The sequence below is a fragment of the Daphnia carinata genome, chromosome 6 (genome assembly GCF_022539665.2).
Source record: "Daphnia carinata strain CSIRO-1 chromosome 6, CSIRO_AGI_Dcar_HiC_V3, whole genome shotgun sequence".
Taxonomy (NCBI): Eukaryota; Metazoa; Arthropoda; class Branchiopoda; order Diplostraca; family Daphniidae; genus Daphnia; species Daphnia carinata.
Window position 1 is genome coordinate 8,201,337 of NC_081336.1, and position 18,816 is coordinate 8,220,152.

General features: G+C 40.5%; 12 protein-coding genes and 2 non-coding genes across 15 annotated transcripts in view; 9 read left to right on the forward strand and 5 right to left on the reverse strand.

Annotated features, from left to right (window-relative positions):
• LOC130702599 (alpha-crystallin A chain-like) overlaps positions 1-18,816 on the forward strand; it is a 35,083-nt gene that overhangs the window by 15,120 nt on the left and 1,147 nt on the right. The gene's annotated exons all lie outside the window — the stretch shown is intronic.
• Positions 1-18,816, reverse strand: part of LOC130702601 (alpha-crystallin A chain-like) — a 47,643-nt gene that overhangs the window by 6,470 nt on the left and 22,357 nt on the right. Inside the window, exons 1-6 of one of the 2 annotated variants that reach the window (XM_057524276.2) lie at positions 16,613-16,725; positions 16,318-16,518; positions 16,185-16,260; positions 16,078-16,123; positions 15,906-16,015; positions 15,765-15,844 (exon numbers count right to left, since the gene is read on the reverse strand). In XM_057524276.2, the coding sequence (XP_057380259.1) occupies positions 15,765-15,844; positions 15,906-16,015; positions 16,078-16,123; positions 16,185-16,260; positions 16,318-16,512 (507 nt within the window). In that variant the 5' untranslated portion in view covers positions 16,513-16,518; positions 16,613-16,725. Of the gene's footprint in view, positions 1-15,764; positions 15,845-15,905; positions 16,016-16,077; positions 16,124-16,184; positions 16,261-16,317; positions 16,519-16,612; positions 16,726-18,816 lie in introns of those variants that run through there. The other variant, XM_059495567.1, reaches the window with a different exon arrangement.
• On the reverse strand, positions 590-1,038 carry LOC130702605 (histone H3). The gene has a single exon (XM_057524280.2). It carries the CDS (start codon positions 1,036-1,038, stop codon positions 628-630), a length of 411 nt encoding a protein of 136 aa, XP_057380263.1. The 3' UTR covers positions 590-627.
• LOC130702612 (histone H4) lies at positions 1,279-1,608 on the forward strand. Its single transcript, XM_057524287.2, has one exon. It carries the CDS (start codon positions 1,297-1,299, stop codon positions 1,606-1,608), a length of 312 nt encoding a protein of 103 aa, XP_057380270.1. The 5' UTR covers positions 1,279-1,296.
• On the reverse strand, positions 2,282-2,676 carry LOC130702610 (histone H2B.3-like). Its single transcript, XM_057524284.2, has one exon. The coding sequence runs from the start codon at positions 2,666-2,668 to the stop codon at positions 2,297-2,299; it is 372 nt and encodes a 123-aa protein (XP_057380267.1). The 5' UTR covers positions 2,669-2,676; the 3' UTR covers positions 2,282-2,296.
• Positions 3,027-3,444, forward strand: LOC130702608 (histone H2A). The gene has a single exon (XM_057524282.2). The coding sequence runs from the start codon at positions 3,030-3,032 to the stop codon at positions 3,408-3,410; it is 381 nt and encodes a 126-aa protein (XP_057380265.1). The 5' UTR covers positions 3,027-3,029; the 3' UTR covers positions 3,411-3,444.
• On the forward strand, positions 3,851-3,932 carry Trnal-aag (transfer RNA leucine (anticodon AAG)). The gene has a single exon. It is a non-coding gene; the product is annotated as a tRNA-Leu (tRNA).
• Positions 4,336-4,417, forward strand: Trnal-aag (transfer RNA leucine (anticodon AAG)). The gene has a single exon. It is a non-coding gene; the product is annotated as a tRNA-Leu (tRNA).
• On the forward strand, positions 5,541-11,485 carry LOC130702578 (protein timeless-like). The gene is given in 16 exon segments (XM_057524249.2): positions 5,541-5,658; positions 5,721-6,030; positions 6,102-6,328; positions 6,454-6,548; positions 6,612-6,673; positions 6,732-6,915; positions 6,969-7,268; positions 8,061-8,207; positions 8,275-8,332; positions 8,390-8,560; positions 8,658-8,889; positions 8,973-9,133; positions 9,194-9,981; positions 10,062-10,103; positions 10,105-10,339; positions 10,404-11,485. Coding segments are annotated over 14 exon segments (2,934 nt in total). The 5' UTR covers positions 5,541-5,658; positions 5,721-6,030; positions 6,102-6,225; the 3' UTR covers positions 10,760-11,485.
• On the reverse strand, positions 12,641-13,085 carry LOC130702614 (histone H3). Its single transcript, XM_057524289.2, has one exon. It carries the CDS (start codon positions 13,065-13,067, stop codon positions 12,657-12,659), a length of 411 nt encoding a protein of 136 aa, XP_057380272.1. The 5' UTR covers positions 13,068-13,085; the 3' UTR covers positions 12,641-12,656.
• Positions 13,318-13,639, forward strand: LOC130702613 (histone H4). The gene has a single exon (XM_057524288.2). The coding sequence runs from the start codon at positions 13,327-13,329 to the stop codon at positions 13,636-13,638; it is 312 nt and encodes a 103-aa protein (XP_057380271.1). The 5' UTR covers positions 13,318-13,326; the 3' UTR covers position 13,639.
• Positions 14,331-14,702, reverse strand: LOC130702609 (histone H2B.3). The gene has a single exon (XM_057524283.1). It carries the CDS (start codon positions 14,700-14,702, stop codon positions 14,331-14,333), a length of 372 nt encoding a protein of 123 aa, XP_057380266.1.
• On the forward strand, positions 15,023-15,431 carry LOC130702606 (histone H2A). Its single transcript, XM_057524281.2, has one exon. It carries the CDS (start codon positions 15,028-15,030, stop codon positions 15,406-15,408), a length of 381 nt encoding a protein of 126 aa, XP_057380264.1. The 5' UTR covers positions 15,023-15,027; the 3' UTR covers positions 15,409-15,431.
• Positions 17,148-17,946, forward strand: LOC130702453 (alpha-crystallin A chain-like). The gene is made up of 3 exons (XM_057524122.2): positions 17,148-17,398; positions 17,465-17,698; positions 17,763-17,946. Exons 1-3 carry the CDS (start codon positions 17,189-17,191, stop codon positions 17,907-17,909), a joined length of 591 nt encoding a protein of 196 aa, XP_057380105.1. The 5' UTR covers positions 17,148-17,188; the 3' UTR covers positions 17,910-17,946.

The following is an 18,816-nucleotide window of genomic DNA, read 5'->3' on the forward strand; positions in this document are numbered from 1 at the left end:
GTTGTCCGATACCTGACACTACGCTCTGCTGGAAAGGAATAATCGGTCAAGCACGTCCACCACTTAAACGGCGGGAAGCATATAGATGCGATGATTTTGGCTCCGGTTACATCAGTACTTACGCGCCTAATATGTTGCATCCTCATAGATCATTGCTGATAAGGCGTAAGAGCCATCATAATGGGAAATAAGGATTTTTTGTTTTTCAGGACTGAAAAATTATTGTGCCAAAAAAACAACTAGAATGCCAATGTAGGCCACTGTTTTTTTTTGGCTTTCTTCGTATTAAAACAGTAGTTTGTATCTGTTTTTCTTGTCATAAAAAACTGTCTCAGTCTTGCAATTCTTTCTAACTCTTTATCCTGCAAAATTTTTGTTGTTGTATTTTACATCCATTTTAAATTGATTCAATAAATTTAAAATTTAATTCAATAACTAAAAAATGGATTTGAAAGTCTTTCAATCGATGGGAGGTACGCATCGTTGCATGAGATTTATCACTGACTGGAATTATTAAAATTTATAACAAATGGACGTCATTCAGGAAATTAACCGGTATAGTAATACTTTTCAATATTATTTAGTGGCCCTGAAAAGGGCCGATTGGTATGACGAAAAGATGGTCTCTTAGGCACGTTCACCGCGGATACGACGGGCAAGTTGGATGTCCTTGGGCATGATGGTAACTCGCTTGGCGTGGATGGCGCACAAGTTGGTGTCTTCGAAAAGACCCACCAAGTAAGCCTCGCTAGCCTCCTGAAGGGCCATCACAGCGGAGCTCTGGAAACGCAAGTCCGTCTTGAAGTCCTGGGCGATTTCCCTAACCAAGCGCTGGAATGGCAACTTGCGTATCAGTAGTTCAGTAGACTTTTGGTAACGGCGAATCTCACGAAGGGCAACGGTGCCAGGGCGGTAACGATGGGGCTTTTTAACACCGCCAGTTGCTGGGGCACTCTTACGAGCAGCCTTGGTGGCCAACTGTTTACGGGGCGCCTTGCCACCGGTGGATTTGCGAGCGGTTTGCTTAGTACGAGCCATTTCAATACAGTAATCTAACAATAGAGAAACGTGAAACAGAATATCATTTTATCGCTTGAATACGGACGCTTAAGAGTATATCAGCATTACTTTTCCGCATTGGTTTGCAAATCAAGACCAATGAGAAGAGTCCTTTCTTTCTTAGTGCTATCCCTAAGATGTATCAGCCAATGAGCGAAGACAGAATCGGGTATAAGTTCGGTTGACGGATTTTTTCTCGTTATTCTGTTTATTTTCTAATTCCCTAAAGGTAATACAATGACTGGTCGTGGTAAAGGTGGCAAAGGCCTTGGCAAGGGAGGCGCCAAGCGTCATCGCAAAGTTTTGCGTGACAACATCCAGGGCATCACGAAGCCCGCCATCCGTCGTCTTGCTCGTCGTGGTGGTGTCAAGCGTATCTCTGGTTTGATCTACGAGGAAACTCGTGGTGTCCTTAAGGTCTTCCTTGAGAACGTAATCCGTGATGCCGTCACCTACACAGAACACGCCAAGAGAAAGACGGTGACGGCCATGGATGTTGTGTATGCATTGAAACGTCAAGGCCGTACCCTATATGGTTTCGGCGGTTAAAATGAGTATGTTGATTCGATGAACTATTGATCCAATCGGCCCTTTTCAGGGCCACCAAAAATTTAAAGAAAATGAAGCGTTAATTAGCGAAAGAAAACTGCAGGCACGTCAAGTTACTGACAAAGTGTTACCCGCTCCACCATCTTGCATACTACATAGTAAGTTATGTGGATAAAAAATTATTTAAAGTGCAGGGTTTTATATTTAATTTCGTCAGTTAGTATGTTCTGGTTTCTTGCACCAATGTTGTAAGTAATGATTACCCCTATATGGTGATACCGAATCTAATTTATTCCAGATATCAAGTTGAAATTGAGAAACAACAATCTATCCAAATTTAGAATGTTTTGTTGAAAAGTTGATTCTGCAAACATACCAAAAAAAAAAACATCGTAACGCAACGCAGTCTCTAAGCACCTTCGGTACTTGTGCATTTTGCTTAATCTTGTAAGACTGAACATTGACAGGTGTCTCAATTCAACTCAATTAGTGTTTTCAAATAGCTTAGTTTTCAGTTTGTTTTTGGTACTACCAGCTGTGGTGAAATGAAACGACAGTTAAACAATAAGCAAACTCGTTGGATTTGTATAAATCGTAACAGCTACTGGAAATGTGCGGTTTAATTCTTTATTTCTTTAATATTTGGTGGCCCTGAGAAGGACCGTTTGTTTCATAGAATTGGAATCATTTACTTGTTACTGGTGTACTTGGTGACGGCCTTTGTGCCTTCAGACACGGCGTGCTTGGCCAACTCACCGGGCAAAAGCAGACGGACGGCCGTCTGGATTTCCCGGGATGTGATGGTGGAACGCTTGTTGTAGTGGGCCAAACGAGAAGATTCTCCGGCGATGCGCTCGAAAATGTCGTTGACGAAGCTGTTCATGATCGTCATGGCTTTGGAGGAGATGCCAGTGTCGGGGTGGACCTGCTTCAACACTTTGTAGATGTAAATGGCGTAGCTCTCCTTCCTCTTGCGCTTCTTCTTCTTGTCTCCCTTCGCAATATTTTTCTGGGCCTTACCGGCCTTTTTCGCTGCCTTTCCGCTAACTTTAGGTGGCATTTTGAAACTCGATTTCACAGACTACAGGTAAATTTTTTTTCTTTCCATACTCACCATTCAAGCAATTTATACAAAACGTATGCCCTTCCTTATACCTGATGGTAGCCAACTCTTGCGCTTAGGCAGAGAAGTTTGACGAAAAGGGAGGAGCTATCTTTAGTAGAAAAAGGATCATTCGTAGTTGGACAACCAAAAAGCAATGCAGAGGAAGCTCAACGTGGTTGAGTTTATGGCTACCAGTATGCACCCTTCCGGCTACCAGTATCCGCCCTTCTGACCCGGAAAGCTATAAAAAATACTTTAAACATTTTAACATTCATCACTTGTCTTAGAAAGTTAGACTACTGATATTACTACCATCATGTCTGGACGTGGTAAAGGAGGCAAAGTTAAGGGAAAGTCAAAGACCCGTTCCAGCAGGGCTGGACTTCAATTCCCGGTCGGTCGTATTCACCGAATGCTACGAAAGGGCTCGTACGCTGAACGTGTTGGTGCCGGTGCGCCTGTCTACTTGGCCGCAGTTATGGAGTACCTGGCCGCTGAGGTTCTCGAGTTGGCCGGTAACGCTGCCAGAGACAACAAGAAGACCCGTATTATTCCTCGTCATTTACAGTTGGCCATCAGAAATGACGAAGAGTTGAACAAGCTTCTCTCTGGAGTTACTATTGCTCAGGGTGGTGTGTTGCCCAACATTCAAGCTGTTCTGTTGCCCAAGAAGACTGACAAACCGGCTAAGGCTTAATTTCTCTTCTGCTTGTACGCAAACGGCCCTTTTCAGGGCCACCAAATATAAAGAAAATTAGCATCCTGTCGCCTAGTAACTATATGGCCCCTAGTAGGCAACACTAGGAGTTGTCGTTACAACATTCCTTTTTTTTTTTATTGACTTCTTAAAAACTGGTATTCATGATTTATGTTTGGTGCGAGAAAGGTGTCGAATTATTTTTTTAATTATTTGGCCTCAAACATTACGTTTACGTCCTTCAAAGTGGAATCAGTTTGACGGAAACAACCAGACCTGTGAAATAGATCACTAAAACGATTATTTTGTTTAGGATTTCCAGCAACATTGGAGTTAGGTCGAAAAATTTCGTAAATGTACAATATCCATAAGCCACAGCTGTTTCTCTTATAGCTTTCTCTTGATACCGACCAATTTTCTCCCTTCGAAAGAATATGATAGGTAGCGTGGCCGAGCGGTCTAAGGCGCTGGTTTAAGGCACCAGTCTCTTCGGAGGCGCGAGTTCGAATCTCGCCGCTGCCATTACTTTATTTTCAAATTTTTTTAATTTTTTTGTTTGTGCTCAACTTAATGTTGCATATTTGTAGCAGTTGAATCAAACTTTGTGAAGATAATAAGAATCCACTGCCTTCTCTGTTAAGAATGTTCTTCTGTAATTGTTAAGAACAGAGATATATGCGCAACAGGATTGTTTCATCTTAAAAATGAACTTAACTTCCCAGTTTTTTAATTATTTAGAAAAAATAGGCTTCACAGTATTAACCACAGGATCTTCTGAAGCAAGACGATTGAGTTCTTGCGTTGAAACACCTAAAAGGTAATCGTGATCAGAAAGGCAGGACTTCGTTTAGTTTTTTTACCAACATGAAACTTATCATTCACTGAACGATGGCTTATACGGTTCCTTAATAAACTTTTCATCACGGGTAGCGTGGCCGAGCGGTCTAAGGCGCTGGTTTAAGGCACCAGTCTCTTCGGAGGCGCGAGTTCGAATCTCGCCGCTGCCATGAAATTTTGTTTTTTACATTCTTAAATATTTTCTGTTGCCGTGTTTCGGTAAATTCCACATTGTTCAGTTGAAGCCGATACAGTACAGAGCGAAAATTAAGGTCCTTGTTTTCAAGAAACGATAGGAGTATACCCAGTTCACGATTATAAAAAGACAAATGGAATTCCAAAACTTTATTAATTGGTATGGAGACCATAGCAACATTCAGTTAGTCGGCAGAGTGCGTGGAGTGACGTCGTTTTGTACTAAGTGATTCCTAAGCAATAACGGTGTTACACGGTTGTGCATTTTAACTTGATATTTGCTTACTTTCTCTTATTCAATTTTGTCCAATTAGTTAGGTCTCTTTATCAGGCTTGCGAGTAATTGAAGCATATTTTGTCATTTTCATTCCCAAAATGGCGGCTGCATGGCGATGAATCTAGCAAACATATGAAAAAGCTATCAGTTTCGTCATGCTCTCACGAAAAGCTTAATTTTGATTAGCTTCATGCAATTCACCGTTTTCTTTAAAAGCTAGAATTAAACTACACAGATTCTGTCTAGTTCTGTAGTAAATCCATCGAATTTTCTTTGTTAATGAAATTGTTTTACCTCCAGGAAATAACTTTTTGCGTTTGTTGTTTGTCTACAAGAGGATTCCATACTTCCATTTCGTAATTTTAACGTTTTCAGTTTATTCTACCAATATGGTTTCTTCAACTTACCCATTTGTAACCAACCTTGAAACAAAAGGTGTCTCAGGAAAATTCGTGAAATGTTATAAATAATCCTTAGACTTCTAAAATTTCTTTTCTCAATCATTTGCACACCGCCACCCATCCTCATTCCATGTCGTCATGTGCACGTTGTCATCAGTGATTAATTTTCGTCTGCTTCAGGCGCACGTGTCCATGTCTGGGTTGAATTTCTACCCTCTTCAAAAGCCAGTATTTTTTAAAAAGGTGTTTTAAAGGAGTACAAAACGAAATGATACTTGGGCTCAGATGAATTTTATTCAGGTAACTATGGTTTGGTTACTGCATTCAAATTTATAACATAGAATTAACACATTTGTCTTGCATCTGTGGTCGTTCAACACTCCTTTCTTGTCTGCTACTTTAAGTCTTAAAAAAACTTGTTTTATTTTATGTTAGGTTTTATACTACCATACAAAGAAAAGGGGAACATGTTTGCTTGTTATTTAGAGTAATAGAGCATCAAAAAGCTTTAGAACACATTAAAGTACCAGCAATCGTGGTGAGGAACTTTTTTTTATGAAACTATTTCCATTCGGATTGTGTTTTTTATGTAATTTACAGTTTATGTTACATGTGTCGAACGGCGATAAATATTATTCACAAGATGTATGGCACCGTATTCCACCGAACGTATCACGCTCTACTAACAATCTCTAAAAGACAGTTAGTAGTCCTTGGTAAAGATTGTTTTAAGTGGCTGATGCGGGCATGCGCGAAGAAAATGCTTGAGAGGTCGATCTATGCCTTCTCCAAAACAGTTGTGAATCCCAAGTTCGCCGAGAAAGGCTTACAGATAGCTGCCTCCTTTGCCATTTTAAGACCAGTTCTGTTTGCTGATCGTCGGGGTCATATTACCTCATCCACACCGCAGGTAAACAAAAGCAAATCGCTTAGAAGACAAAAGAAGAAAAAACAAAACAAATAATATTCTATTCAATTCAGAAAATCTTGCTTTTAAATGGCGTTTATGCTAGTGGTTTGATTGCGGTTTAACGACAAGCGATCGTGGGAAGTTGAGGTTCATCTCATTAGACTGAAATGCTGTTGACTAGCTTATTGATTCAGTATGGAGCACTTGATGAAATTAAGTGGTAGTGTCCCGTGTCTGTCACTCAATCCACTTGGATCTTTTCACAACAACAGGTACTACATCAACGATGAATGCTTGAGTAAGTATAATTGTTTTTATGTCGATATTAAGACCATTCTGAAATAGCGTTTAATTTATTTCGGAATAAGTTGCTTTTTCCCTTTGTACGAAAATTTCACAAAATACTCGCTTTTTCCGCAACAGTTAACCTTAACGAAATCTGCAACAAGTTACGTAGCGAGGATCCAAATACTCGCCCATTTCGACGTGCCATCGGCTTTTTAGATGTTCTAAACAAGGTCTATAGAGTCATCCAACAGAACAAAACTGAATGTTAATACTTAATTTATATTTTGTTTCAGGATCTAATCCCTATTTTAGTAGGCAACAAGGATCAGCCTGAAATCTTTTATTCAACAATCAAGTAATGGCTGGATTTCTCATTTTTTTGTTGCTGAAATATTATATTTCTGTTTCTCAAGACTGTTAGTGGAACTTACCGTTCCTATCGAAGGCCTCATTTGCACGGAGACGTCTAAACGGACCGCATCAAAGAATATTGTCATTCACGAAATAGAACAGCTCCTCTACAGTGCCAAGGAAGCATTTTTGGATGGTAGGGCTACTCTCGCTGTGCTCCGTCATCTTCATCATCTTTTAGAACAGGTAACACATCATTGTCCCTGTTATTCCACCAATAACTCATAAGTTTTTCTTAGCGAACGTTGTCGAGCGATGAAAACAAATGTTTAAATGATTCGCTGGCCCTGATTTACAATGTTCTTCACGTGCCTGAACGACATACTAACGAGCACAGTAATGTTAAGGCAGCTGGTGTGGAGGCAACTGGTGAGACGGTAGCCCAGCAACCAACAGGAAGCATTTCATCGCGTCTTCATCAACTGCACTCGAACGGCAAAAGTTACGGGATTGGTGGGCGACAAAGTCGATTAATGTGGAACTTATTTACACAAGGATTGGATCGTATTCTAATCACTTCGCTGACGAAATCTGAAAAGGTAAAAAACTAAAATTGTTATTAAATGTAAGTGTCGCCGCCCATATTAATATGTAAAGGGATTTGCGTTGTCAGGCCGTTTAATTTTTGCAGCTATCGTGTAAGCCGCCTCTTGATTTTAACCGTAAACTTCTTATCATGGCAGAAGGGGATAGAACGCATGTGAGGAATGTAATAGTAATACGTTAGATTCTGCAGCTTACTTGGTAACATTTTAGATGCACATTTTCTCAAGTTCTTTAAAAACGCATTCTTTTGCTCGGCGTATTAAAAGTTAAAAAGATCGTGAATTTGTATGGACGAGTAGTAGTATGGTTTTATACAGAGTGCTTGCTAAGAAGCTTTTAAGGAATGCTTTGATATATGGGGAGAGGGGGATTTAAGTCTTGATTTGTAATTATTTCAAAGCTGGGAAATGAATTTATTAGATCTTTTTATTTGCTAATGATATCTTCATACAGAGTACCACATTGTTGAAGAACGAGCGGCATTATTATTTATTTATTTATCTTATTTTTCTCTATCTATTAAAAAAAACTTACGGATTTGTATTACCGTTGTTACTTACCCCATCGCTAGGGATAGGAAAAGTTTAAGGGCACGAGGCAACAGCCTCATCTGCAACGTGACGTCCCTTCCGTTCAGAAATTTCCGTGTGGATAATTGAATACTTGCTGGGCGTCTCTTATAATGGCGATTGTATTTGGCTTATTTCTCTAACAGTTATGCACATTACTTATTTGCTCTAAAATTTACGTAATTGTTTATTTATTTTGTTACAACATACATGCAGAACGACTGGATCGCGAATATCGTGCGGCTGATGTCCTTCATTTACAAAGATCATTACATGGAAGAAATGGAAAAATTGGTGGATACTTGTATTCTGACATACAAAGAAGCTGAGCCTGACGGTGACTCCAACGATAGACCACTTCTGGTACCTAACAAATGTATAAATCTATTTTTTTGGAACTGAATAATAAGTTCTTATTGACCTGACATAGATCGACTCCTTCAACAGTCAACAGTTTCTGAATTTTCCGTGTGACCAACCTTGTCTAAGTAACTTTGAAAGCACTGTTGTAAACGACCAGTTTAACCTTCCCTTTATTTAATCAGTAGGTAAAAGCTGTGCTGCCCTCACACGTGGATTGCAACCAACGATGATCCTGTCGCCAACGATACGGGATCCGGTGACGAGGAAAACCGGATGTAATAAACGTCACAAGGTTTCCGGAGAAACCGAGTGTTTGTCCACCGTAACCTCATCACTACACGGCAAACGATCAAGTGGGTGAGAACCGGCACGGAATAAAGTCGCAACGAACTATTTATCTTTTTCTTAACCTCCATTTTTTTGTACTCTAACTTTTCATTTTAAATGTAGATAAATCAGAGCATTACAGCCAATCTAACACATCCAGCAAATTGTTTTTGAGTGACGCTCGATGCAAACAGGGAAACCGTTGGATGACGCATTCTCGTAAAAGGAAATATTTGGGGCTTCGTCGTCAAGGCAACAGTGAAAAATCCGACAAAACATTTAAAAGCAATATTGTTCCGGCTGCTTTATCCATTCCTGGATCAGCCAAACAAAATGCAGAAACGTACATAATGAGGTATCATGTTAAAAGTTTCATGTTTACTAAACCGGTATATTTAACAACATAAATACCTATTTTCTATCCTGCTCATGGAGAAGGAAAGATGATACGGAAGCGGCGGAAGAACTTTCTTGGAAGAGCTGCAAATGCAACCGGGAAACGGGACGATTTATAAAGATGAAAGTATTGCAGCACATGCCAACCAAAGAGGACATTTCGCATCTACTAGCAGACTTTCTCATTGATTTTCTACTCAACGGTAATAACAAAGAAGCACATAATAGAAATAACGTCTACAAAATTTCATTTCGGTTGAAAGGCTATAATACCTTGGTGGGCCACCTTCATCAGCAATTACTACAACAGAAAGACGCCCCGTCATTGTTGGAGGAGGCTCCTTTTCTCTGGTTAATCTCCTACTTCCTACCTTTCATTTCAAAATTGAAACTGGATGTCGGACGGTTTACGAACGTCTTTACTATTGATCTCCTATGCTTCCTGACGTGGGAGGTTGTTCACCAGGAGGAGGTATTTGAAATGAATTCCATGCAGCCCACAAAAGACGTGGAGCCTTGCCTGCGACGTTTGCACTTAGGCGTGAAGGCTATATGCGAATATTTGCAAATCTTCAAAGTATATTCCTCTGCCAAAAAGGGTTCTACCCCAATTAATGAACTGCAGTTGGGAAACCGCGGAGAAAAATTTCTTTTTGATTTACGTAGTTATCTACCTGCTGTTCGGGATCTTCGGCAACTCTTCCTGCTTCAGTTACGTCATTTTAATCCCACCATTCAAAACCGACAGCATCTCCGTAATGTAATCGCAACTAATCATATTTTACTGTTGGAGCTTGAAAGAGCTGCGAAGCAATCACCACTCGTGGCGAAGAACTTTGATTTGCATCAGCACTTGGATCAATTCTGCACTGAAACGATTGTGAATCGATACGGCATTGCGCTGGAAGATTTCAGGACGAACAGTACTTTCGTGAATGATTGCATCCTCACTTTATTGCATCACGTAGGGGTAGATTTAGATCGTGTTGACCTCCTCTGTGAACAGGGGATTTTGCGTTCATTTCGTGACATTTGGGAAGAAGATCTGAACGTAAGCTGTTTTATTTTTGTTCTTCGAAATAACTTGGTAACAGCATTACTTGAAATTTTTTTCTTGTACTTCATTCTTAGATATGTGATGATTGGAAAGACCTGATTGAATATGTTATTCGGGAAATTTTTGCGTAACTATCAAACAAGCGGCCATTTCCATATGGGTTCTCCTAGCAACCGCTCAAATGGACCCTGGTATCCTCAGGATTCGTTGTCAGGCGAATCCGAGCATTTTGAAACTTCAAAATTGTACCGTATAGTGGAGACGGGACATAGCTCCGTCAAAAACGACGCAACGGTCACAGAAGTACATACCACGAAAACGGAACTATTGATCGCTCAGCTGATCGATTCAGGTACAATTTTATTTACAAGCCATCCGACAAATGTGCTAACAACTTCTTTCTTCAACGGTAATAGGATTCCGAAAACAATTGGATTGGATTCGATCATCGTTACTGACAGCTTGTTCAGCTCGATTAGGCACCTACGCCGGCCAAGAATTTCGCCACCCTATCACGTGTCTGAGTCTTCAGATGAACATGTCGTGCCCGATAGTTCCTTGGACAGAAGTAGAAGCATCCGCTCTACGTTCAGAAACATTTCTCTACCTTCTTGATCGCGTTGGTCTTTTTCCTTGCTGTGCACACGATGCCCTTTATCCTCGAATACCGCGTGAATGGTCAGCAGACACTGTGCTCAGCGTCGCTCTCATTTTCGGTCCCGTCAATCAAGAGATGGTCGATTTCGATCTGTCTCTCTGCAAAAAAAATTAAGCTATTCGTTTCCATGTTATCTATCCATTTCACACGTAAGACATTCACGTTTTTTTTATGTTTAAATACTTGGGCGTTGCAGAGTTTAACAGGTGGCAACTACGTAAAATTTCTCCATTGTTGGCGTATCAAACACGAATTTAAACCATTTTTTTGTTTTCTAGTCTCACTTTGCTGTTAGATAAAAATACGTAAACAGGCCCCTATTAATAGCAATACCGTAATGTACTTACAAGATGCAGGTAGTCTTCGAAAATGGCGACGTTAAGGTTGAGTAGAGTCGAATGTGTATTTAGTGTTTGTGGTTCCTAAGGACAAACTAGAAAAACATGTCATTCTCAATCTGCTTGTGAAACAAAGTAAGTGTATTTGCTATGCGTTGCAATTGCTGCATTAGGTTTAAAGCTTTGTTGTTTGCCCACTCCTTGACTAGCTTATGTAACTTTTTGTTGGTACGAAAACTGAACAGAAATCTGGCGGAGAAACACTGAAAAATGACTCATGATATATCTCCTGCAGAATTTTAGGTGCTCAAAATTTCACGTCCAAATTTTCTTTTTGATCTTATGTTAATCAGATCACTCAATTCTGAATGTCAGAGGATACTTCACTTCTTCCAAACTTTTGAGCCCGTACCTCCTCTTCAATTATTCAGTCGAATCGAATCCCTATAACAAGTACGACGTGACGTAAGCATCTGTTCAGTTGTGTCTTTTGGGATTATTAGCAGTGAAAGTGAATAAATCTGTTGTGTTTGACGGCAAATCACGATTGAAATATCTCAGCTATACATCACGGTGAGTAAACTTTACTTTTGTCACTTTGCATTGGAAATGATTTAATGGTTGGGAACATTATTTTAAATATATTGTACACGTGGTAAAAGAACCGGTGGGTTGCCTACACTGTTACATCCAGATAATTCGTCCATTTCAATGCCGTAACAATTAAGACTTCAAAAAAAGTAAAAGGCAGACCAGGTAAGCCATTTGCCTCGTTTAGGGGTTTGCTAAAAAGGAAAAAACCGTTAACATGTCATGGGTTCTTTAAAAAAAACGGATTTTGTTACATTATGTTGAACTGATGAGCTCTTGTACTATATCCATTGTAATGGTAAAGTTTTATTGCATTTACAGATTCACCGTTACTTTTCTTGAAGGTTTCAACGATTGGTCCGGTTTTTCACTTTCAAGCACCACAGAACTATTATTGCAGAGGATCGGTGATCAACTTGGAATTGATGTGATTCTCCATGCTCCATTGATATCAAGGTAGGAAAGCTTTGCTGTGTTGTTATAGTTATTTTGCGATTTCCTTGTGCTGAATTTTAGAAATTTGAAGTCACATTAACTTCATTAACCTGGAGTTGTGCTTAATTATAAGTGAAATATTTCGTGCTTTGTGGGGGGGGGGAGAGGGGCGTCACTTCGAGCTTTTTACGTTCTCCCAAAGATGGCGTTATTCACATGTTTAAAAGGCGGGATTACTCTTTACGTAACAAAGGCTATTTGTATTAGTTGCTACTTTTAGAATGCTGATTTCCGAAAAAAAACTCAAATTATGAACAAAAATCTTACTCTTCGGAGTCGATTCAGAGCTCAGTCTTCTGTATGACCATCGTATTGGAAAAATTCGACGGTTTCAGTGTAATATTCTCTGAGCCAACGACGTTGACGTTTTTAAATTTTCGTCTTTCGCTAGAAAAAAAAAACTGAGGAAGCCCCTGTCCTTTAATTTTATATTTTGGCTAGACAGGTGGAATAAAGTATTGTGAACAGAACGGACCTAACAAATAGAAAATCTCGCCGGAAACAAGCAGTTTTAACCAATAACTTTTCAAAAACTTGTGGTGGCCCTTAAAAGGGCCGTTTTGTGGGTAACGGAAATTAAAATAAGTTTAAGCGCGTTCACCACGGATACGACGGGCAAGTTGGATGTCCTTGGGCATGATGGTAACTCGCTTGGCGTGGATGGCGCACAAGTTGGTGTCTTCGAAAAGACCCACCAAGTAAGCCTCGCTGGCCTCCTGAAGGGCCATCACGGCGGAGCTCTGGAAACGCAAGTCGGTCTTGAAGTCCTGGGCGATTTCTCTGACCAGGCGCTGGAACGGCAACTTGCGGATCAAAAGCTCAGTCGATTTCTGGTAACGACGGATCTCACGAAGAGCGACGGTACCGGGGCGGTAACGATGGGGTTTCTTGACACCGCCAGTAGCCGGGGCACTCTTACGAGCAGCCTTGGTGGCCAGCTGTTTACGGGGTGCCTTGCCACCAGTGGATTTGCGAGCGGTTTGCTTGGTACGAGCCATTTTGAAAAGCCGAAAACTTGAGTGTAGCATGGCGGTGCAGACCTTGTATAAAGCTAGATTACGAACGCTTGAGAAAAAAAGTAATCTCTCGCTTACTATTGGTTGAAGTTTTGTTAGGGAAAAAGCAGATGGCAGTACTCTATTTGTGATAACAACCATTTCGATAGAGCCAATCAGCGAAAAGGAAGGGAGTATATATGGAAGAGAAATGCTTCATCACTTCATTCAATATTCTCCGATTTTGTTGAACTAGTTCAACATGACTGGACGTGGTAAAGGTGGTAAAGGACTCGGCAAGGGAGGCGCCAAGCGTCATCGGAAAGTTTTGCGTGACAACATCCAGGGTATCACGAAGCCCGCCATCCGTCGTCTTGCTCGCCGTGGTGGTGTCAAGCGTATCTCTGGTTTGATCTACGAGGAAACTCGTGGTGTCCTTAAGGTATTCCTTGAGAACGTCATCCGTGATGCCGTCACCTACACGGAACACGCCAAGAGAAAGACGGTCACCGCCATGGATGTCGTCTACGCTCTGAAACGCCAGGGCCGCACTCTGTACGGTTTCGGTGGTTAAATATTCAAAACTGATCCAGACTACCATCTTGCACCATCGGCCCTTTTCAGGGCCATCAAAGGTTTAAGAAACGAGTTGCACTGACTTTGTTATATTTCTTGAGCATGCTGATAGTCTGTTGGCGTTGAAAAAAAGGCGTTTGGATGTAAAACAATTTTTCTAAAGTCAAAATTCGATAAACAAAATTTTTACAGTGATAACCTACTCTTTTCATTAAATTAAAAGAATTCCGTTTGTTTTAAAACGAGCTTAAAAAAAAACTAAAAGCTCTTCCCCCACTGTCTCGCCCAAAGATGGAGGCCGTTATATTAGGGTAAGGCCAAGGTTTATGGAATTTTGTTACGTTGTAGTCAATTGAAAACAACCAAAATCATTATCCGCCAGCAATTCTCACCAATTGCTAAAAGTATGTTTTAACGAAGGTTAAATGTTTAAAATAATTCATGAATGAGGTTTAACACAACTGTACCTCAATCAATGTTCGCTCTGCTGTGTAACAAAAAAAAATTAGAAGACCTGAATGCACATGTAGCTTATTCAGCTGGCATTTTATACCTAGGTTGCGAAATTGAAATCGTGGGCATTAGGAAAACAATAAGAACATGTAGGTTTTCAAAGCAGCATAGCATCTCGTTACTTTAGAGTTTGTTGGCCCTGAAAAGGGCCGTTGGGTTGTGAAAACTTAGTGGAATCTACTTGGTGCTGGTGTACTTTGTGACGGCCTTTGTGCCTTCAGACACGGCGTGCTTGGCCAACTCACCGGGCAAAAGCAGACGGACGGCCGTCTGGATTTCCCGGGATGTGATGGTGGAACGCTTGTTGTAGTGGGCCAAACGAGAAGATTCTCCGGCGATGCGCTCGAAAATGTCGTTGACGAAGCTGTTCATGATCGTCATGGCTTTAGAGGAGATGCCAGTGTCGGGGTGGACCTGCTTCAACACTTTGTAGATGTAAATGGCGTAGCTCTCCTTCCTCTTGCGCTTCTTCTTCTTGTCTCCCTTGGCGATGTTTTTCTGGGCCTTACCGGCCTTCTTCGCGGCCTTTCCACTAACTTTGGGGGGCATTTTAAAGACGTTGGATGTGTACTAAGAAAATTTAGTGCCGAACTAATACGCTTTGGTCAAATTTATACCAAGCTAATTTCTCTTTTACCTGATGGTAGCCATGCCATGACGAAAACGCGCACGGAACAGCCAATGGGAGTACAAGAATTGGGTGGGGGGAGGAGCTTAGAGTGTAAGAAGACTTTGACATGTAAACGAATTTCACAAAATTGGCTACCAGTATGATGTTTACAACCCACGTAGATCTATATAAGCGACAGATTTTCTAATCTTTTCATTCTGCATTTGCTGTTGAAACAACTTCGAATTACAACATTTTTTCAAAATGTCTGGACGTGGTAAAGGAGGCAAAGTTAAGGGAAAGTCAAAGACCCGTTCCAGCAGGGCTGGACTTCAATTCCCGGTCGGTCGTATTCACCGAATGCTACGAAAGGGCTCGTACGCTGAACGTGTTGGTGCCGGTGCGCCTGTCTACTTGGCCGCAGTTATGGAGTACTTGGCCGCTGAAGTTCTTGAGTTGGCCGGTAACGCTGCCCGTGACAACAAGAAGACCCGTATTATTCCTCGACATTTACAGTTGGCCATCAGAAATGACGAAGAGTTGAACAAGCTTCTCTCTGGAGTTACTATTGCCCAGGGCGGTGTATTGCCTAACATCCAAGCAGTCCTTTTGCCCAAAAAGACTGACAAGCCAGCCAAAGCTTAAACATTTTGCTTTTCCGTCTTAATTTAAACGGCCCTTTTGAGGGCCACCATTACATTACTGAAAAGATTGCTGGTACCGATAACATTTCGTTTTGACAGACGATACTTGTAATGTCACGAGTCGTAAAGGAATCTTAAATTCCATCTGAGCGACATCTGTCCCCCAACTTAATATCGACAGCATTTCTTCGATCACTCGTGAGAAAATACCAGGCTGAAATACTGAATAAATTTTGTATTCCGAAAGTGTACTCAATTTTGGAGCACAATTCAACTTTTAATAGAAATATGGGGCAAAGGTACTGTTCACTTAAATCTATTCGCAACTATATTTGTCCGTTTCTTCCAAGAAAGTTATCCTTGAACTGCTGGAGTTGGTTGAGCGCTTGATCCAGCTTGCGGAGCCATTGTTATAGGGATAACTCGCTCTTTCGAACCTGTCACGCAATGATTTCTAGTATTAGGGTAGTTCTTAATTTGTCGCTTCACATTCTTTACCTTCTAACATCATCTTCGGGGCCATGACAGTCAGAATGCCTTCAGGAGACATAGTTGAAGTTACCGATTCAGGATTAACTCCCTGCGGTATAGTAATCCGGCGACGGAATCTTGGGAAATAAAAATTTGTTTTAGTTTTTAGTTAAATTTGATTCAAAACTTTCGAACTTACTCTCGTGAAACGGTGCCGAACTGATCGTTACGTTCTTCGTGCTTACCTGTACAACAAAAATGGATTGAAAGCACTGACAAACACAATTCTACAATAACCGAAATTACCGTGAACAATAATGTTATTGTCGGTCGTTTTTACCGTGATTTCGTTTGGCTGAAACTGAGACACATCGACCATGACCTAAACAAAAGAGGCATCAAGGCAAAACCGACATAACGGTTAATGAAGTTGCTATACCTGGAATGATTTATCGTCTTCCTTGACGCTGGATAGCAATCTTCCAAGTTCCTGATTCATGCGGTTCATCGATTGTCTCATTGACCGCGGGACTATGTTGTACCTGCCGACGAACGGATCGAATGTTTGGAGCGGTCCAAATGATTGGAAAGGATCTATCAGGTTGTCGAAATCAGTAAAAGGTAGAAGAGACATGATTACCTAAGTGTCAAAGGAAAAATAACAAACGTTAAATCAGTAAACAAAATGTAATTAAATACAAATCATCCAGTCCACAAAAGGGAAATTAACTTACAGGTAGGAAAGTTTAGACGTAGATGAAATGACTACACCGAGAAGCAGCTTACTAACGAAATCACGAGACAATACTCTCTTTTATATTGAGTCTGAATGGGACGAGAGCTCAACGTTCTTTAATCGGAAACAGACGATCGCGAAAACATGAAGAAGTGTTTCCTGGAAAAACTTTGAATAAAGGCCACATTGGGCCTCCTTCTACATTTGATTAGCAGGCCAAAATGTAGACTCGTTTTCACACAATGCACAGAATTTTCTCGTGTTTGATTGTGACGGTTAGGCACCTCCGAGGATGAGGATATCTTTCACAGGAAGAACCTATAGGGATGGGTGTATCGTATTTCCTGTTCACGGAATAATACAGATTACAACGAAGGTAGGAACTAACGCAATTAACGTTGGGTTTACGATGACTTAAAGCATAAATTACGGCAATTGTCGACATCAACGTTTTCTTGAGAACTTCCCTGAGCTATAAAACATATTCTTTTTTTAGCGTAGATCTCAGTCTAATCGTTGATATCTCAAGACAAAACATCGTCATTTACGGCTTAATTCTTAAGGTGCTATAAGTATGGCTCTGTGGGCTTACGATCCGTTGATGGACTTTTCCTGCATGGGTTTACCTTGTCCGAGACACCGCTGGAGATTTCTAGAAGCTGAACCATTGACGCTTTTGCCGGAATCTTCTCTTGTTCATTCACTTTTATCTCACGGCATCTTCCCTAGGGCACTGCCCGCTAATGTTGCCAGAGAAGTTGTTAGTGATAAGGATAAATATCAGGTATATCAATTTGGTATTACCTGAAGTTGTTGATCATTCTGAACTTTTGTTATTGCACTTTCGAAGGTGATGATAAACCTTGGAGACTTCACACCGAACGAGATCAACGTGAAACTGCTTGACCGTGAGTTGGAAATCTGTGCCAAGCACGAAGAAAAGCAGGATGAATCTGGTCATGTTTCTCGTTGCATTAAACGCCGATATTTCCTTCCGCAAAACGTGGATTTCGACCATGTCAATGCGACTATGTCTGACGATGGAACTCTGGTTGTCTGTGCACAAAAAAAGCCATTAGAAGGGGTAAGCAACGAGCCCATAGTTTATCCCAACAACTGTAATTGATTTTATTATTGTGTTGAAACAGGTGAGACAACGTAGCATTGAAGTTAAACAGTTGCCATCATCACAATCGAAATCGCAACCCTCATCATACGTGTCTGAGAAGACTGAACAGGAAAAAGGCAGAGGTATGATTAACATACCTGTTAGCCACGAGATAAGCAAGAGTTGAACAAGTCTGAAGTCGTATTTTGCCAATATTTTTCTTGTTTAAAATTGATTATACGTTCTTGGATATGTTAAGCATTTCGTCTAATAAAACGAATATTCAATGACCATATCGAACCTTGCTTTCCGCGATTGATGCCTGCAGATTATCTCGTGATAAATCTGCAGGACATGGAAAATCCGTATCGAATATATATCGATTGTTATTATGTTATTACGATCACACTAATAATCATAAATTTATTAAACTGTTTATTTGTTCTATTATGGAAATGTTACATTTGACAAAGTCAGTCATTTTTATGATAGTGTATGTTACGTATTAGTTAGGGTGTAAATCAACATTTATATCTTTCTTGAAAATGGCGAATTTACGAGTTCTCGTGAAATGGCAACGTGTGACTTATGCAAAATGGTTGCATTGGGGGGAAAACGAAAAAGGAGCTAGTATTCTTCTCTAACGTAAGTGCGTCACAAGTTTATACAGGCTGTGCAAGTGGATTGGAACTGCAATTCTGATAAATATGAAACTATATCAATTTCGAAAAGCGTCATGTAAGTAATTGTTAAGGACCATTCAGTAATAACAATTTTAACATCATTCCAATTTTTCACATTATCATTCTCTTTCAACTACTGTTCGTATTTAGTTTTCCTGAGGTATTTTTTAAGCACAGTAATGGCAACTAATATTAAGCAATAGCAAAATTAACTATTTAATAGCAGAATCCGTTTTGAGTTTCCCCTTGCTAGTCACCAAAATAAGCCGTTCTTTTGTCCTGCACGTGTGTACTGGATAGTACCCGAAGGCCATTTTCCCTCTTGGTCTCGTTTTCCTAAAAATGAGAAATTGTTTTCTCTCCCTGCCTTTGCGTTGAAAGTCAGTCCATGTAGAAAAAACAACAACATTG

Excerpts from the sequence above, each read along its gene's own strand:
- LOC130702610 (XM_057524284.2), bottom strand. The coding sequence starts at position 2,668 with ATGCCACCTAAAGTTAGCGGAAAGGCAGCGAAAAAGGCCGGTAAGGCC.
- LOC130702606 (XM_057524281.2), top strand. The coding sequence starts at position 15,028 with ATGTCTGGACGTGGTAAAGGAGGCAAAGTTAAGGGAAAGTCAAAGACC.
- LOC130702608 (XM_057524282.2), top strand. The coding sequence starts at position 3,030 with ATGTCTGGACGTGGTAAAGGAGGCAAAGTTAAGGGAAAGTCAAAGACC.
- LOC130702613 (XM_057524288.2), top strand. The coding sequence starts at position 13,327 with ATGACTGGACGTGGTAAAGGTGGTAAAGGACTCGGCAAGGGAGGCGCC.
- LOC130702609 (XM_057524283.1), bottom strand. The coding sequence starts at position 14,702 with ATGCCCCCCAAAGTTAGTGGAAAGGCCGCGAAGAAGGCCGGTAAGGCC.
- LOC130702612 (XM_057524287.2), top strand. The coding sequence starts at position 1,297 with ATGACTGGTCGTGGTAAAGGTGGCAAAGGCCTTGGCAAGGGAGGCGCC.
- LOC130702605 (XM_057524280.2), bottom strand. The coding sequence starts at position 1,038 with ATGGCTCGTACTAAGCAAACCGCTCGCAAATCCACCGGTGGCAAGGCG.
- LOC130702614 (XM_057524289.2), bottom strand. The coding sequence starts at position 13,067 with ATGGCTCGTACCAAGCAAACCGCTCGCAAATCCACTGGTGGCAAGGCA.
- LOC130702453 (XM_057524122.2), top strand. The coding sequence starts at position 17,189 with ATGGCTCTGTGGGCTTACGATCCGTTGATGGACTTTTCCTGCATGGGT. Across the intron at positions 17,399-17,464 it reads GTGATAAGGATAAATATCAG|GTGATGATAAACCTTGGAGA; the intron begins GTATATCAATTT and ends GCACTTTCGAAG. Across the intron at positions 17,699-17,762 it reads AAAAAAAGCCATTAGAAGGG|GTGAGACAACGTAGCATTGA; the intron begins GTAAGCAACGAG and ends GTGTTGAAACAG.